This window comes from Simochromis diagramma, unplaced genomic scaffold, assembly GCF_900408965.1.
Source record: "Simochromis diagramma unplaced genomic scaffold, fSimDia1.1 OVJJ01000802.1, whole genome shotgun sequence".
Taxonomy (NCBI): domain Eukaryota; kingdom Metazoa; phylum Chordata; class Actinopteri; order Cichliformes; family Cichlidae; genus Simochromis; species Simochromis diagramma.
In genome coordinates, this window is record NW_024387492.1 from 19900934 (window position 1) to 19919555 (window position 18622).

General features: G+C 39.8%; 2 protein-coding genes across 2 annotated transcripts in view; one reads left to right on the forward strand and one right to left on the reverse strand.

Moving 5' to 3' along the window:
• The first annotated feature begins 4364 nt into the window (after positions 1–4364).
• On the forward strand, positions 4365–7835 carry LOC120725572 (zinc-binding protein A33-like). The gene has a single exon (XM_040018603.1). It carries the CDS (start codon positions 4695–4697, stop codon positions 5832–5834), a length of 1140 nt encoding a protein of 379 aa, XP_039874537.1. The 5' UTR covers positions 4365–4694; the 3' UTR covers positions 5835–7835.
• Positions 6465–18622, reverse strand: part of ift172 (intraflagellar transport 172) — a 44085-nt gene continuing 31927 nt past the window's right edge. Inside the window, exons 22-34 of the mRNA XM_040018602.1 lie at positions 17816–17914; positions 17566–17675; positions 17285–17348; positions 16725–16811; positions 15186–15302; positions 14005–14115; positions 13768–13887; positions 12547–12642; positions 12146–12205; positions 11849–11947; positions 11028–11181; positions 9866–9957; positions 6465–7947 (exon numbers count right to left, since the gene is read on the reverse strand). Coding sequence (XP_039874536.1) covers positions 7858–7947; positions 9866–9957; positions 11028–11181; positions 11849–11947; positions 12146–12205; positions 12547–12642; positions 13768–13887; positions 14005–14115; positions 15186–15302; positions 16725–16811; positions 17285–17348; positions 17566–17675; positions 17816–17914 — 1299 coding nt within the window. The 3' untranslated portion in view covers positions 6465–7857. The remainder of the gene's footprint in view (positions 7948–9865; positions 9958–11027; positions 11182–11848; positions 11948–12145; positions 12206–12546; positions 12643–13767; positions 13888–14004; positions 14116–15185; positions 15303–16724; positions 16812–17284; positions 17349–17565; positions 17676–17815; positions 17915–18622) is intronic.

Here is an 18622-nt window from a genome sequence, read left to right on the forward strand (position 1 = left end):
TCTTCTTCTCCTCCAATCCATGTCCAAGTGTCCTTTGGCAAGATACTGAAGTCCAAATGGGTCCCAGTACATCCATCATAGAGTGAACATGCAGTAATAGAAAGCTCTTAATGGTGTGTAGAATAAAGCACTTTGAATGCTCAAAGTAGAAACATTTTATAAGTACCAATCCAAATACCAAGACCCAGTAAAGGATGAATAAGTTTGAACCAAAGCTACTCCAAAACAAAAAATATGGAGCTCAGTAGGTTGATTTGAGCTACATTAAAAAAGAAAACACACACACACACACACACACACACACACACACACACACACACACACACACACACACACACACACACACAAAACCACATAAACCTTTGGATGATTTTAACATATTCACAGTAAACCTTTGTGAAAGAATCTTAGCAATAGACTGTTTTTTCCAGTTTTGGGCTGATATTTATTGTATCATGTGTATGAACTAAACTAAATTAAACTAAAGACTCATGTTAAGGTCTAACTACTGATTTATACAATGTTTACAGAGAACAGCAGAAACAAACTGGTGTTTTTGTAATCACCAACCAGAAGAACTCATCAGAAACGTAACCTCAGAAAGACGAACAAATCTTTCTGCTTTTACAGCTCTGAGCTGCTTTTCAGTCTTCTCACAATAAAAACGAATAAAAGAGGCTGAGAAACACAGGACTCATTGTTAAAACCCTTTCTCGAGTGTGATCCTAATAAGCCGAACCAGAATGATCCTGTTTCCTGAAGAGCCGAAGATCTCTCTAAAGATCCTTTAAAAGAGGGAGACAAGCAGCTGGTTTAAGTCAAGACTCCCCGTAATGAAATGTCACTGACTGTAGTTGATAATAGTTGAATGTATAAGGTGTATAAGGTGTTGAATGTACAGTAGGATGCAAAAGTTTGGCCAACCTTGTTAATAGCCATTATTTTCCTGTATAAATTGTTGGTTGTTACAATAAAAAACATCAGTTAAATATATCATATAGGAGACACACACAGTGATATTTGAGAAGTGAAATGAAGTTTTTTGAATTTACAGAAATTGTGCAATAATTGTTTAAACAAAATCAGGCAGGTGCATAAATTTGGGCACTGTTGTCATTTTATTGATTCCAAAACCGTTAGAACTAATTACTGGAACTCAAATTGACTTGGTAAGCTCAGTGACCCCTGACCTACATACACAGGTGAATCCAATAATGAGAAAGAGTATTTAAGGGGGTCAATTGTAAGTTTCCCTCCTCTTTTAATTTTCTCTGAAGAGTAGCAACATGGGGTCTCAAAACAACTCTCAAATGACCTGAAGACAAAGATTGTCACCATCATGGTTTAGGGGAAGGACACAGAAGGCTGTCTCAGAGATTTAAGCTGTCTGTTTCCACAGTTAGGAACATACTGAGAAAATGGAAGACCACAGGCTCAGTTCAAGTTAAGGCTCAAAGTGACAGACCAAGAAAAATCTCGGATAGACAGAAGCAATGAATGGTGAGAACAGTCAGAGTCAAACCACAGACCAGCACCAAAGACCTACAACATCATCTTGCAGCAGATGGAGTCGCTGTGCATCGTTCAACCATTCGGCGCACTTTACACAAGGAGATGCTGTATGCGAGAGTGATGCAGAGGAAGCCTTTTCTCCGCCCACAGCACAAACAGAGCCGCTAAAGCACATTTGGACAAGCCAGCTTCATTCTGGAATAAGGTGCTGTGGACTGATGAAACTAAAATTGAGTTATTTGGGCATAACAAGGGGTGTTATGCATGGAGGAAAAAGAACACAGCATTCCAAGAAAAACACCTGCTACCTACAGTAAAACATGGTGGTGTTTCCATCAGCTGTGGGGCTGTGTGGCCAGTGCAGGGACTGGGAATCTTGTCAAAGTTGAGGGACACATGGATTCCACTCAGTATCAGCAGATTCTGGAGACCAATGTCCAGGAATCAGTGACAAAGCTGAAGCTGTGCCGGGGCTGGATCTTTCAACAAGACAACAACCCGAAACACTGCTCAAAATCCACTAAGGCATTCATGCAGAGGAGCAAGAACAACGTTCTGGAACGGCCATCTCAGTCCAGACCTGAATATTATTGAACACCTGTGGAGTGAGTTAAAGAGAGCTGTCCATGCTCGGAAGCCATCAAACCTGAATCAACTAGAGATGTTTTGTAAAGAGGAATTGTCCAAAATACCTTCAACCACAATCCAGACTTTCATTGGAACCTACAGGAAGCGCTTAGAGTCTGTAATTTCTGCAAAAGGCAGATCTACTAAATATTGATTTAATTTCTTTTTTTGTGGTGCCCAAATTTATGCACCTGCCTGATTTTGTTTAAACAATTATTGCACACTTTCTGTAAATCCACTAAACTTCATTTCACTTCTCAAATATCACTGTGTGTCTCCTATATGATATATTTAACTGACATGTTTTTTATTGTAACAACCAACGATTTATACAGGAAAATAATGAGTATTAACAAGGTTGGCCAAACTTTTTCATCCCACTATATAAGGGCTTGATAATCATGGTATGAACATGGTAAAAAAAAAACATCTGTATACTGTACATCTGTATTTGCATATTGTAGGATTTATTTGTTTGTTGTTAAAGGTTTAACACCAAGCTTGGATTTCCAGACTGAACTCAGCTGGAACTCATGAAACCTAAATTTGAAGTCCCAGAAAGTTGATTCTGCTGATCCTGGACAGGGAGGAATGCTGTTTTGAGCGGGAGGTCAGGGAGGCCATTTACGTGAAAAGGGAAAGACCGTCTCTGAATCGAGGAGGGGGCCTAAGGATACATCTTTCACCATCTTAAAATGCTGTGATTGCAGCCATTCCCCAACTCTCTGTGAATGGTACTCATTGATCAATTGTGATTGATCAGTGGTTGTTGATCAATGGTAATGACAGTTTGAATATTAATGATCAAAAAACTGACCTCACAGCCCATTGTTCATCAATGGTGCTAGTTTCAGTCATTATACACATGTACTGTTTGTAAGGTTGGGCAAACCTGCAGTCATTGAGGCTGAAGAAGTCACTTGGATTTGGGATTTCTCGGTGCATGCTCAAACATAAGGAAATTCATATTTCTGCTGCAATGTTTCAAAATTATGAAAAAGAGTGTTTATATAAGAAATAACTAACTTCAGAAGAAGAGTGCAGTAAAAGAGAAGGTCTAAAACCAACAGTATGTGCCACCGTTTCTGTCATTTCCTCGTCTGTTTTGTAATCCCCGAACCTTTCCCAACTGGTGTCAATCATCCAGGTGCTCAACTGTTTGTATGTACTCCAGTTTCTTTTTGCTCCCTGTCTGACTGCAGTGGTCTCTGTTTAGTACTCTTTGTGTTGCCACTGTTTCTAGTTTTTGTTCTCTTAGTCTCAGTTGCCTTCCTTGCGTGCAAAATGGCAAAAACTGCAATTTGTCTAGCGGCCACTTAAGGTTGGCTCCAAAAATAAGGCAGTCTCCACAGACTCCTATGTTAAAATGGTTAACTTTACAGCATCAAAAAACATGTTTAGAAGCTTATAAAAAAATGAAATTCGAGTGCTTTATTGGACTGTTACTTGGCGCTAATTAGCAGATATGTGTGTCTGTGCATCCATATGGTATATGAAGACAGCTTGCTAATTAAGCCTGACAGTTAGCTGATAATGTATTGCAATAAGGGCAGGATAAAATGCTCACGGTTGTATTTTCAAAACTGTAGTCTACAAATTTTTGTGCAACTTCTATAAATATTTTACTATTCCTGTCAGTGCACCACAGTCCTGTAGGCCTGCTTCACACTATGGTTATAAAAGGATGGGCATGGTCAGCAATAACATACGGCAATAAGCTGTCGCATTTAAATAATGCTTTATTGGTAACAAGCCCCAAAAAAATATTCCACACATCCTTACACCACCACCAGCATCCTGAAGCTTTAATCCGAGGTAGGTAGGATGGATCCATGCTTTCATGCTGTTCACACTAAATTCTGACCGTCTGACTGTTACATTTGTTGTGGTTTTAAACTGAAGTGCATTGAAATGGAATTAAAATTGAAATAAATTTCCCAACTATGTCTGCACATATAAATTTAGTACTACAGAATTAGCATTTAGCATTATAGTTAGTGGATAGTGCTACACTGAGCATTTAAAAGAAATAAAATTATTATTATAAATAAATATTTTATTTATTCTTAAACTAAACCAAACCCCTGGTTCAAAAAACCTTTCCTACTCCTCATGATCTGTAACCGGTGGCATTAACCTTTAAAACACTAAAAACACACTCTTGAGCTTAATGTATTTAGTTTCTGACTGGCAAAGAGATCCAAGATCAGTCTGCCAGCATGAGTCAGCGTGCCCTGAAGGAAAATGGCAGTATCCATCAAACCAATTACGCTAACACAGAGGAATGAAATACACCCCTGGTTTATTACAGCTGAGCATTTAGAGGAAAACCACTGAGAAAGCACCTCCCATTCTCTGACTCACTCAAGTTATTATGTTTCCACTGGAAGGAGACGCACCAGACATAACCTGCACCTGAGCGGGGTGGAGGTACAGGGAGCCAAACTGGAATACTGCAGCCCGAGTGAAATCACGACGGGAAGTATTGCTATAGAATTAAGCGAAACACTTTTGGCAACCTGCTCGTTGTGTTTTTGGCTTCACTCAGAGAGAAAATGGCCTCCGGATCAGAGGCCAACCTCCACTGTCCCGTGTGCTGTGATATCTTTAAAGATCCAGTTCTTCTTTCCTGTAGCCACAGCTTCTGTAAAGTCTGCCTCCGGAGATGGTGGAGAAGGAAAGAAGCACTCGAGTGTCCTGTTTGTAAGCGCATATCTGGGAAGAAACACCCACCTTGCAACTTGGCACTGAAGAATCTGTGTGAGGCCTTTTTACTGGAGAGTGATCAGAAGTCTGAGGCTCTGTGCTGCATGCACTCAGAGAAACTCAAACTTTTCTGTTTGGACCACCAGGAACCAGTGTGCCTAATTTGCAGAGACTCCGAAAATCACGCAGATCACAAGTTCAGACCCGTTGATGAAGCTGCACGTGATCACAGAGATGAGCTTCAAAAACACCTGAGGCCTTTACAGGAGAAGCTGAAGCTCTTGAAACAAACTAAAGGAAACTACACCCAAACGACACAACATGTTAAAGTCCAGGCTGAAGACACAAAGAAGCAGATTAAGAAGCAGTTCAAGAGGCTTCACAAGTTTCTAGAAGAGGAAGAGAAGGCCAGGATTGCTGCTATGAGTGCAGAAGAAAGGCGGAAGCGTGAGGTGCTGAAGGAGAAGATGGACGTTCTGAGAAGAGAGATAGCAGCTCTTTCGCAAATTATCAGAGCAACAGAGGAGGAGCTGAGAGCTGAAGACACCTTCTTCTTAAACAACTACAAGGCTACAGCAGAACAGGTCCAGGAGCAGCCCCTGATGGGTGATCCAGAGCTTCTTCTAGGAGTTTTGCTGGACCAGGCCAAACACCTGGGCAATCTGACCTTCAACATCTTGAACAAGATGGCTGAGGCCAGCTCGTATACTCCTGTGATTCTGGATCCAAACACTGCCCACCCAAGACTCAACCTGTCTGAAGATCTGAGTGGTGTTAAACGGGGACGGACAGTAGAGTGTCCCAACAACCCGGAGAGATTTGACAGCTTCTGCATCACCCTCGGCTCTCAGGGATTTAACTCAGGGCTTCACAGCTGGGAAGTTGAACTTGGACACAGTTCACACTGGATCCTGGGCGTGGCACCAGTCAGTCAAAAGGAAAGGACATTTAGGCTCGCACTCTGGGTTATGGACAATGGAGTTTTGTAAAGGTAAATACAAAGCATCCTCACCATCAAATTCAGTCTCTGTTCTTTCAGTGAGGAATAGGATCAAAAGGATCAGAGTTTGTTTGGACTGTGACATAGGGGTGCTGAGTTTCTCTGATCTCGACAGTCTCATATACTCCAACTCATGTACCTCCACCGAGGCCCTGTTCCCAGTTATAGGCACAAGTGATAAACGCCTATTAAAGATACTACCTGAAACAATATTACTAAATAATACCTGTTATATTCCAACAGAGAGGATAATGACCTATTGGTTTGTGGACTAGTATTTTAAAGCCTTTAGTATTGCGGTCAGATACGGTCAAAATATCCATATTTGGATGATGGTGGAGTACCAAGTCATCAGCTAAAGCTAGTTAGTTTGGTTAGGTTTTGGACAATGACATATATTTTCTAGTTTTGCCTCTGCACACCACCACAGTGGCTTTTACATCTAAATAAATCAACATCAACTATGCTTCAGATGATGAGCTGTTTTTATCTTTCTAAAATGCTAAAATTGCTAAATTTACATCTTAATGGCTTAACATAAAGCTGAATGTGGTTCCACTCATTACAGTCACAAAGAAGCATGAAGCAGGATATGATGAATGCTTAGAAAACCACTGAACATTTTTATATTGCAACTTTATTAAACAAAGTATATTCCATATTGAACACTCAGTAAAAGCTTTGCCAAACATTACTGGCCTCTGAAAAACATTCACAGAGAAAAGAACTCAATTTAGTCCGCAGACATTAAACAGTCCTAAACCGCCGCCACAGCATCATAGTGTCAGGTTATTAAGTATTGTAATATCTGCTGCAGGAGAAAGCCTTCACAGACGGAAACCTGAGACAAAGTCCTTCTGATGATGAGAAAATACATAGAAACAACTAGATGGATGATATGTGTTTCCATGGTGACTGCACCTTGGGATAAACTGACCATAACAAAAATGAAACATCTTGGAAAAAACAAAAGCAAACAGCATCACTTCATCCCGATGCATCGTATTCCTTGGTGCTTTAGAGCTCTGATGTTGAGTTTGTTCTGATTCTGCACTGCTCTCAGTAGAGCACCAAACAAGGATTAATCCGCCGCTGAAATTATTCCCCAACAAAGTTTATTCATTTTTAACTTAAACTACAGCACAAGAGCTGTTTCAGGAAATCCCTTTTTTGTGTGTTTTTGCTCAGGAACTAAAAGGGCTTGTGGTTGGGGCCAACACACACTGAGCATATGAACAGGTTTTTGTTTTTTCTTCTGTGTTTTCAGCACTGTCTATTTTTTTGTTGTTAGCTGTTTTATGAAACATTTTCGAGCTCCTTACTGATTTTCTGAGGTTGCTTCAGAAATATGTGAACCTGAATTCTAATAAATACTTACGAGTTTTTATCTTGTGCTTTTGCTCTGACAGTGGTCAAATTCTAAGACTAGTAATGTTAGAAAAATGCTTATTGACTCTTGTCAGTCTGGTATCTTACTCTAATGACCAGAAACTAGCAGAAACTGCAAAATCGGCTCAAAGTGCTACATTTCTCAGTCATTTCAATTTTCCAACAGGCTGCTAGCTGATGTTTACTATGAATCAGAAAAAAGCACTAAATATATTTCTTGAATTCTTAAATTGTCAACTGTTAAGGTTCAAAGTCATGTATATGTACTTATTATCATTTTACCAATTTACAGTTTAACATACAACGGTTTAACATATAATATGTAACACATAACATTTAACAGTTTAACTATACTTTTAAGGTGCCTTTTAAAGAAGAAAATCATGAACTGGTTTAAACTGAAATGAAGGGATTGTGTATTCTCCTCTGGGCTTAGAAACTACTTTTAAAGTAAAAAAATGATAAAGTTCTGGGGAACAATATAAGAGTTGGTTTCCTGTGAAATGTTTGAATTTGCGGAAAAAGAAGATGAGGAAGAATAGATGAGGAAGAGCAGGTGTTTTAAAGTGTGTAACAGAGTAATAAAAAAAAAAAGGCACAGGGCAGAGCTGCAGGTCGTTCTATCAGTGGAAGGAGAATCCGGACGCCGGCAGGCCGCCACACCACTGCCTGATGAACTCGAGGACGTCCTGACACTCTGGACTGTGAGTGGTCTGTGGGGAGGTGGAGGAGAGAAACACAAACAACAGCCCATCAGGAAACACACGTGAGAAGGGAGGTAAGGATGCTATGTATATTCATCTGCTGATTCAAACTCAAATAAGCACCACTGTTTTCAGTGGAAAAATTTGTATTCCCAAGTCAGTTAATGAGTAGCTGCTAGAAGTTGCTAAGTGAACTCAATCGCTAAAGCCCCATTCACCCAGACCTGGTCTCTAGCTGGTGGCCAGTGGCCCCAAGTAACCACTGATTGCTATGATAAAATATGTATTCTGCGACCAATTGGCAGACCATACCAACGTCAAATAGGTCTCTGGTTTAGCGCCTTCTTAGTGACCGATTTTACCTAGCAACTAGCCAGCAGCCTCCAGCAACTGCCTAATGACTGGTGGTGGTGCCCAGCCAATCTTATTTTTTGCAGAACATCTTGAAGTAACACAAACATGCTATAATCAACAGTAAAATACAATTTAGAGTTATAAGAAGCCAAGAAGTGTTGAGCTCTAACTCATGCACCATTATGTTTTTTTTTCTAGTTATAATGAATCCAATAAATTACAATCCAACATTAGCATTTTCACTAAAGATCAGCGCTGTTTCAAAGAGAGTTGAACCTGAAAGAAACATTTTCTTCTTGCCTTTGCTTTGAAAAAAAAAGAAAGAAAAGAAAAGCTTTGAGTACTGCTCCATGATGGGAGTTCCTTTCTCTCTCAACCAACTTTAAGTTGAGGACAGACGATCTGGGTAAGTTTAGGAGTTTTGGGAGTTTTGAGTTCTTCAAAACTAATCAAAACTCTTCAAAACCTTGAATGACACTGCATTTAATTACAGTCCCTGTGGAGTCAAATACACTCCTGAGTAGAGCAGGGCGATACGACCAAAAATATTTATCACGATATACATTTGAAAATTTGCGATAACGATATAACTGATGGTATAATTGACACTAGATAAACTACTTTACGACTCCACAACTTTATTAGTGTAAAACAAACCCAAAAAACCCATCAATGTATTTTTGCTTAAACTAGCAGCTGTTTTTTATGTGCAATAAAGTTATATAAAAATTTAACAGTGCAAATTCCTTGCTGAAAATTTAACCAAAAGGCATTTCTAGTGGAAATTGGCCGACATATCCTCAGCATAACCATGTAAAATATCCACAAAACTTAAAAAGAGGTTATGCACACACAATACAGTAATATTATGTTGATGCACAGTACGTATCACTCCGCGAGGCTCCTGCCTACGATAGCCGTAATGCTCCGACAATCCATCAAGCGGTGCGGCTTCATAGCTTAGCAAAGTCGTACTAAAACATTGGACAGATTTTTGAGCGGCGTGTACAACATAAAATCGTTTCGATGTCAGTAAACACAACCAGAATTCATACATAAGGCACACGGGATTATAAGGCGCACTGTCGATTTTCATTAAAATCAAAGGATTGATTTTAAGTGTGCCGTATTTTCCAAAAAACACGGTAATAACGACGGCCCGCTAGCATCCGCTACCAAAAATAGTGCTTTGTTGTGTATCTGATGGATGAAAGCTAAACCAGTTCCACACCACTGAAGTTGCAGCATTTTTACATTCTGGTTCATCCGTTTCATTCAACGATCCTCTTTCGCCCTCCTCATTCTCCGTCGCTGAAATGCTTTTCCCGCCACGTGTGTATGAAAACAAAGGCACTGCGCATGCACGTTTTACCCATATTCTATGGGTATCGTGATATTTCATTTTCTTATCGTTGCCCAACATTATACCGGTATTACCATGAACGGTATGATATGGCCCAGCCCTACTCCTGAGGTTTTTCATTCAGAAAGAAGGAGAGATCCGTTTGTGTTGTTTTTATATGCACAGAAATTTTTCAGCTTACAAAAACACAGTTTCTCTGTTTGATCTCACCTTCGTGGCCATGAGGAATTTGTTCCAGTCTTCCTTGTTGGCTGCTTTCCCCGCAGCAGAGAACTCGATTTTATTCCTCAGCACGGGGTAGCCTGAAAGCAGGAACACCACAGAGCCAGGCTACACGCTGTGTATGACTGCACAGTCACGCAGCAAACTGGAGAATCAACACTTACAGCAAGGCCACAGTATGTTTTGTGTATGATAGCATTCTATTATACAATAGCTATCATTTCATATTAAAATTTAAGAAAGAAAATCGTTGAATGGTCCATTAGGTTTTAAATGAAGGTTCTTGAAGTGGACCTATTATACATTTCTTTCTCTGTCACATATATACTGTTTTATTGCTGGATTAATATTACACAAGGCCACAGTTTCATGTCAGTGCTGTTCACAGTGAGAGAGGATATGCTGATCAAACCTTCTGTTTGTGACAGGTAGCCAATCAAAAGAACGTCGGCTTTAAGGTTGTGGAACTAGAAAAAAGGTGAATTGAGCGGCTGCACTAAGGTTCAGTATAAGATATATAAGAGAATAACAAAAAGCTTCGCTAGTAGAGACCAAGAGTAAAAACATGAAGATAGAAATGAGCAAAATAGGTCTCTCTTAAATACAGATTACCTTCTTCAAATAACACAGAGGTGAAAATTAAACATTTATTTGAGAACAAATCCATCTTAAATCTCCAAAACACCTCAAACAACAGCTCTACACTTTCCTGAAATTTGATTTCATTACATCAACATGCTCACGTTAAAGCGTGTGTGAAATCTCATGCATTGCAAAGTGGATTAGAATTCAAAATCCCCAATGACGCCATACTTGTGTAAATGTCAGCACTGTATGCAAACATCATGGGTGTGAGAAGAAAGTTTAACAACAGGTAAACTATAAAAGCTCCAAATAACAGAGAACATGTTGCAACTTTATGGTAATTACACAATTTTTTATTAAATTATTTATTTATTATTTCATTTAATTATTTCATGTTTTCCACAAAATAAATGATGAAACGTTTCTTCTTGCTTTTTGCTTTTCTCTGTTGCATCACATCAGTTTGCAGTTTTTTTCCCCTCTGATCTCTTTTCAGTCTTTGAATTTAACAAAACTTTGATAAGTCTTGGACATGCTTGAGTGTTTCTGTGTGTGTGTGTCTAACCGGTGAGGACACAGGGCATCGAGCGAAGGCCGGTGTTGGCGGCCACCAGCGAGGCTTCGTATGTGTTCCTCTCGTCACGTGGCAGAACCTGCTCGAGCCGATGGTCCATGGACACCATAAGCACCCAGTCGCGGATCTGGTCCCGCTGGGCAACCTGTAACACACACGCTGTTTTCAGACAGCTTTTCTAAACATTGCTCATTGCAACTGAGCTGCATGTCAGGTTGAGTTTGATTTTTTACATAAAAAAAATACAGTTTGTGTGATGTCAGCCTGCAGTGATATGAGTTTCCTACACAGAAACTCAGTGACTGTGTCATAAACAGGAATAGGTTGAGCTTGTTCAGACAAAAGAAGACTTTTGGACAAAGTAATCTTAAATGGGCTGTTATATAGTTACTATTATTCTTTTCAATTTCTCTAACCCCAACTGCTAATCCCCCCCAAATTTTGGTCATCATATTTAAGAAGCTATAACCAAGGTAATAAAAATAACTAATAAAAACAAGCTTTAATGTGACCTATAAACAGGAAAATGTGAAGTATGATTTTTGTTAAGAGGGCCTGATTTGGCCCACAGGCCACCTGTTTGCCTGCCGATACTTTCTAATTTGCAGCTACAGCGACCCTGCAGCTTAAGACTGGGTGCTTAAATGGAGCGATCTGTCATCTGTGCTCATTTGTAAAGAATATCACAGAGGAATGTGACACTAACTGCACCAGATCTGATTTGTAGCACATCACCAATATTGTCTTCATCTATCAGTCTGACCGCAGCATCCGGTGGGATATGTGTTTGGTGGGCGGTGATGATGTCTTACTGTGACGCAGAGTTTGGTGGGAACTGGAACCTCAAAGGGAATGTCGGTGTCTAGGAAATCGGTGTGGTCCAGAGTGTCCAGAGTCCCCTCGTCAATGCCCTGGACAACAAAATTAGCCAATCACAAATGAAAAGATTCAATTTTAAAGTCTTAAAAAATATAAAAAGTTTCTTTGGCAAACTTCCTGTTTTACACATTAGAAGTTCAGATGGTGTAATGGTGTTATAATAGGATTTTGCTGGTATTCACGGAATACATAACGGAAAGGTCACAAATAAAGATTTCTACAATACATACATCGCACAGATCCAGGAAGTGGTTGAGAAAGATGAAGGCCATGTTTTCCCAGCCAATAGCCTGCCAGAATTGAAAACATAACACGTAGAATCAACACCAGAGAGAGAGTATCTGCTCCTTCAAAAAGATTATCCTCTAACGGCCAATCACCAATAGAGCAGAGTTAAAGGCTTGTAAGTAGTCATGGACTACCTGAAGTGTACAATGCATTTTTAAATGTACTTCAATCATTGAATATCTGGGAATATTACCAACTTTGTGGAGAAAACTCATTGAATTTTGTGGTCTAGGAGGAACATTTTAGACTATGAACATGCACCTGGAACTAAAAAACAAAACAAAACATCAGCACTACCAAAGCAGAACAGCTGCACCTCATCCTCTCTAATTGGTGGACTCACCTTGCAGGCCAGGCCCGCCTCATAGAAAGCCTTGTCCGCAGGAACAAGCTCAGTGTGACGCAGCAGAGACACGGAGAGCTTGGTTGCTATACTGATCTGAAAATGCACAGCAGAAGAAGAGAACACTTAAAAAACCCCAAAGTAAAGCTTCCTACATATCATCATCAGTTACCTAGCAGAGGTTTAGATTTGTACCATGACATGGTCTTTTTTTTTGTCTTGTTCCCTGTTATAATTTAACTGATATTCATACTCGTGTTTCTAAGTGTTCACATTTTTCTAGAGTCTCCTCCTGTTTCGTCTATCTGTTTGTTTGTCTTCCACTGTTTTCACTTCCTGTTTTATTTTGGTAATTACCTCTTTGTGCATCCTTCCTGTGCTTTTTTAAGACTGCCTGGCCAAGTCTCAACTATGTTCACCTGTGCACATTGAGCTCTGTGTATTTTTAGTTTCTTTTTGTTTGTCTACTTGGTAACTCCCCTCATGGATTCCTGTTTAGCTTAGGTCAGACTATCATCACTGAAGTCTTCTATAATGTCCTGTGGTGTCTGGTTCCTGGTGACATTGTCTTCTTTCCCAAAATGAAAGGCAGAGATCGAGTATACATCACAGATGGTAATGTGCAGGTGGTCAGAAAGAGGCTTACAGGAGGACATCTAAAAATAGAAGAAGCAGTACTGGAAGCATCCAAGGTGTACCAGGAGATGACCTTGGGACCAAAATGAAATCTGGTCACGTTTTTATTTTTCTGAGCAAAGACACAGAACTTTTTTCTTGCAATACATACATGCTCTAAAAAAACTAAATAATTTGAACAATTTGAAGACAAATTTTGTCTAAAACGAATCAGAAATCAAGTGACCTTTTGTGAGGGAAACATGGCTGTAGGAGTTAGTTTAGATGATATTTTACGATGATTTGTGCGGACAGAAATAAACCAGCGAATAGCGCGAAAGGAGGTGGCAGGCAAATGTTGCCTTGCTGGTCACATTTTCTGCAGTTCACATGGTGGATCTACCCACAATACAAGGTGTTTTCACATCCGTCAATTCTCTAACCCAACATCATCTATGCTGTTACCACAAGACTCCAGGCTTCACAGTGCTTTGTTCTATTGTTGAATTCTCACCAATTATGAGCAACTTTTCCAAAGTCATTTTCAAAGATGTCCTCACTCTTAAATATTCTGTATTTAGGCAGGTGCTGTTTGCGTTTTCATACCAGCTGCTCGACTCCTTTAGCAGCAGATCTTGTGGCGTAGTAGTGAGAGATTAGCAGCATCTGTTCAAAATCTTCATGAGCCGGAGTGTTTGCCTCGGTTGATTTGGACATGTTCTCACACTGAAATCACAGCAAACAGAAATTAAAAAATTAAAAATTGATGCATTTTATGAGGACAAACTTATTTTCATGTTTTCTAAAATGGATCGATAAAGGCATTTACTCATTTTGATTTACCAGTTGGAAGAAGAAATTGCGGAGGTCGGCGAACATGCGGTAAGACTCTGGTCCATCGGTGTCGGGAAGGTTAATCAGGTCCAGGAACAGGCGTTTGTAGATGTTAAAGTTCTGATTGTAGAAAATGGCAAAGCTTGTAAAAAATAATAAACCAGAGATGTCTCTTTTTAATCATGTTGTTAAGGCTGTAATAGAAATCAAAATATCTTTTTTTAAAAAATAAAATACAGCTGCCTTTTCACAGTCAGTTTGCTTTTTATTTGTGTAAATATAATTTCTGAAAGTCTATTGAAATAATCTGGAACTGACTGACTCAAGAACCATAAAAATCTGTAAACCAGGGCTCCAAGCTCTTAAGGTAACATAGAGTTTTGTTGTAAATACCGCTTTATAGCAAACAAAAATACTGGCAGTGCCACCTGCTACCCCTCAGCCTTCTAATAGATACACCTATGGTTTAATTAGAAAATCTTGGGTAATTTTCAGAAAACCTGATGTCTGACCTTTACTTTCAAACTCGTCTGAGATTTTGCACCTATGCTGTCAATTTGAAAATCCTATATCGTCTCATTCTCAAGCTATTCCATTCACAAACTTAGGTGTCAACATGCTCACTTTGCAGCAGCTGCCTGCCTGCATGCTGCTATGCAGGCAGGTGGCGTGGGTAAAAACTGGAGAAGAAATTGGTTTATTATGCTTAAGAACACTAGCTATTTGGCTTTTGTGGTGCTAATTGAGACTCACACTGTACATAACAACAAAGTCGACAATCTTGGCAATCAATGCAATCTTGTCAACACTGAACTGCATAAAAACATGTGGGTTGTTTGAAACTATGCAAACATTCCCATTGTGCCAAAATCTTGCACAAAATACACCACACCCCAATCTGTTTGTGGTCTCTCTATGCTTACTTTATCTTTTCTTTGCCTAACTGGCCACAGCAGAGAGGCAAAGCGTGAAATGGACATGGTGGACTGGCATGTCTATAACACATTTTGCTGTGATACTTGGTTGGAATATTCATATAATTTCACCTTCTATGAAGACTACAAAACTAAGAGTAGATATTCTACATTAAAGAGGGAAACTTAGGTTATCACGCAGTGAAAGAAGGATAATGTACCTTTAGGGTACCCACTAGGTGGGAATGGAATTAGCTATAAGAAGTGTGTGTGTACCTGAGGGTTTGGTGGTACTCCGTGCTGTATGTAGAGCTGAATAGCCTTTGGAGCTTCCTTATCCTTGATGAGATGTGTTGCGTATAGAGCAATGTACTTATGGAGGATCTGAAAGGTCTGACAAAACACAACACAAAAATTAAGAAGCCTGACAGAAAAAATGAGGTCAATGAGGCCTGTTAACGAGCAAACAAGACCAAAAAGCACGAGAGAAAAAAAAAAGTGTTGCCTCAGCAGAAATAATTGTCCATGAGCGCCCGAATATGCTTCATCTTGTGTGACAGAAATGCCCATGCAGGCCTTATTTGTCTGAATATTGCCACAGTGCGGGGATGAGTTTAGCTAGTTCATAAAAAAAAAAAACGCACATTAAGGCCCACTGGAGGGAAACATAAATCAACATAAACTACTTAGCTGCTGCAAAGTTGCTTTTCTGTCTGATATCACCAGGGTTGAATCAGGGGGGACTTCGGATGGGACAGAACCCCCACCCAAAACAAGAACCACCCCCTCAGTGCCGAAAAGTGTTCGATTAATGTCTCAAATTAACTTGTAATACAATTTGAGAAAGCTCCAAAGTGGATCATCTCATTTCCAGACATGGACACTTTGGATTCGGCTCTAAGAAGGATTGGAAGTGCTTTCCTGGAGCCTTGCAGCACATTTTTACTGGAGGTAACAACAAATTACCCTTAGCTGCAGCTAGGACATGGTTAGTCCTCTTTGTTTCTGTTGTGGAAAATCTTAAATAAAACTGCAACCACCAGGTGAGTGTGTCTTTGAAGTGAGGTTTATTAAGGAAAAAGAAAAAAACAAAAAACACTGCAGTGGAGAAAACATTCAGGCCAAACACCAAAATGGTTTTCTGAGGAAGGACAACGACCTGGACTCTTTTATAGCTTCCCAAACACTCTCAAACAAAGAGCATTCCACAGCAGATCATATATCCCTATACCTTCAGTCCAGCTCATCCTTGACCCTCTCCCACTCTAAGAAAAGTTACAACCACCGGTCACCGATCTGACTGTACATGTTGTTTTTGTCCATGCTTTTTCAGCTGGGGCACCTGCTCATCATTATCACCTACCTGCATCATAAAGCTCCAGACCTGAACTCTGCTCAGTGATTGTTTCATCCCCTAGTGTAGTACTGGCATCACTTAACCTCTAGTTTATCAATTGCTCACTGCTTTGTCTAAAACTCTAACACCTTGACCTCACCTGGTTATCTGCTTTTGCTCTAAAATTGCCTGGGATTTTAGCCCGCTGCCTATACGTGTAATACCTTATCAGAATCACCGGATTCCCTGTAGATTTCCCAGCATCATCGCTCCATCCCTACTTCCCAACAAATTCGCACAAAGTTCCTGGTTGTTTGAAGTAACGATGAATGACTCTTTCCCCTGTGCCCTGCTTTAGAGTGCACTTGTTTTAGAACTTTAAAACCCTGATTTGAGCAAAAGTTGTTTGCTTAACAACCCGAAAAACAAAAGAGGTGATAATATAATATGAACTCTTAATGACATCAAACAAGACATACCTGTTTGGATGCCGTCTCCAGGCACTTCTCCCACTGGCCTCTTTCTGCGTAGATGTCCAGGGCCGCCATGACATCCACTCCCACCAGCTGAACGAACACAGTCATCAAAAATAAAAACAAACAGTTTTTTCAGCTCTAAGAAACACAGCATGAAACTTGAAATTAGACCATTACATTTTCTGTCTTTCTCTGCTCATATTTATCAAATGGCACTGGCAAAGTAAACAACTCGGAGGACATGTAGGGCTTCACAGAGCAGTGAAATGGTGCAGGAAATACAGCAATCACTGTAAAATCATCTCAGTGAAACGTAACAAATTCTTATTCTGGGAGGAACATGCTGCTGTTTACTACAGAAATGGATCAAATGAGAGATATTTATCTCTTTTTGCTTTATATAAATGTTACAAAACGTTATTTTTCTGGACCAAACTGCTTGGAGTGATTTTGGAAGCTGAATTTTGTCATAATTGGGTCAATATTAGCTTGATAACATGTCAGCTTTTCTTTTTTTTTATTTGTTTGGTTCAGGGTGTCATAGAGTGTATACTTGTACTTACAGACTCCACTCTGCCCTGGTTTTTAAGGTGCTCCTTGTACTTCTGGTCCACGTAGTCCTCATACCTGTCAAATATCAGATTCATAAGAAACAGGGCAGAGAGGCACGCATGCTTAATAAAACTGATATGACATTGAAAAAATAACCAGCATGTCTTAGTCTTTCTGTTCACTTCTTCTATTCTGAGTTTTAATTCAGTGTCGGCCCTTGTCTTTGTTGCTGTTCTGCCCGTAATAACTATGATACACTCGAGTGTTTGTGTGTGTTTGTGTGCTCTCAAACCTCGGCTCCAGCTCCTTGGCGACTCTCTTGGCTTTGTTCCACTCCTCACCCTCAATAAAGACATCGATTGCCTCTTTGATGAGGTCCATGTTTAAGTAGAGCTCAGCAGCCTTCAACAAGCAAATACAAACAGGACACAGGAAAGAGGCAACCTTATTATAAGAGCATATATATTTGGATTGTGTGTGTGTGTGTGTGTGTGTGTGTGTGTATTGTTTTATTAACTGAATCTACGTGTGTTTTCACTCACGGCGTTGAACTTCCTCAGCTGTGCGAGTCGTGGTCCGACCACCTGGATCACCTCCACTGCTACATCTGCTGTCAGGAACTTGATGGACAGCTCTGCCGCCTGGACATATGCACACAGCGAGTGCACACGCCAAACAGTACACACAAAAAGGAAAAATCAATTCAAATCATATATAGAAATATAACATTTAGTTTTGTCATTATTTTGTTATTCAAGTCTGCTCAAGACGTTTTCTTTTTTTTTTTTCCTTTTAGGGTTTATTTTTGCAATTATTTCATGAAATAGAATCGAGGTAGGCAACGTGTTTTTGGTATTAATGGGCAACAAATCCATGAAACCCTTTTGATAGATTCTGCATTTCCTTTTCAGCAACCTCTCTGTTTTCTGGTTTGAGAAAATGTAGCTTGGGACAAGAGAGTTTACTCTGGATAGGAAGACAGAAAGAGTGGGTACCATATGAAGATAAAGCCAGTACTGATTTATTTTATCTTCTTCATATGGACTCAGTATTAGTGGTATTTATATAGCACTTTTCTGCACTTACTGAGCACTCAAGGCACCCGACTCCCACTCACACATATACACACATACTGTGATTCATCCTGGTCATGAACACATTCACACATGTCATCATGCAGATTGGAGAAGCCCGGGATCGAACCACTGACTGGACATGCAGCTGAACGTCTGTTTCCGCTCCACTGCCATGAGGATAGACACAGAAAAGCTTTACCACTTCCACAACATTCATTATGGACTTAAGCTATTTCCTATTTAACTACTATAGTTTTCTGTTGTTTTGTATCT

What these genes read in the sequence shown, in the direction of transcription:
- LOC120725572 (XM_040018603.1), top strand. Translation starts at nt 4,695, where the DNA reads ATGGCCTCCGGATCAGAGGCCAACCTCCACTGTCCCGTGTGCTGTGAT.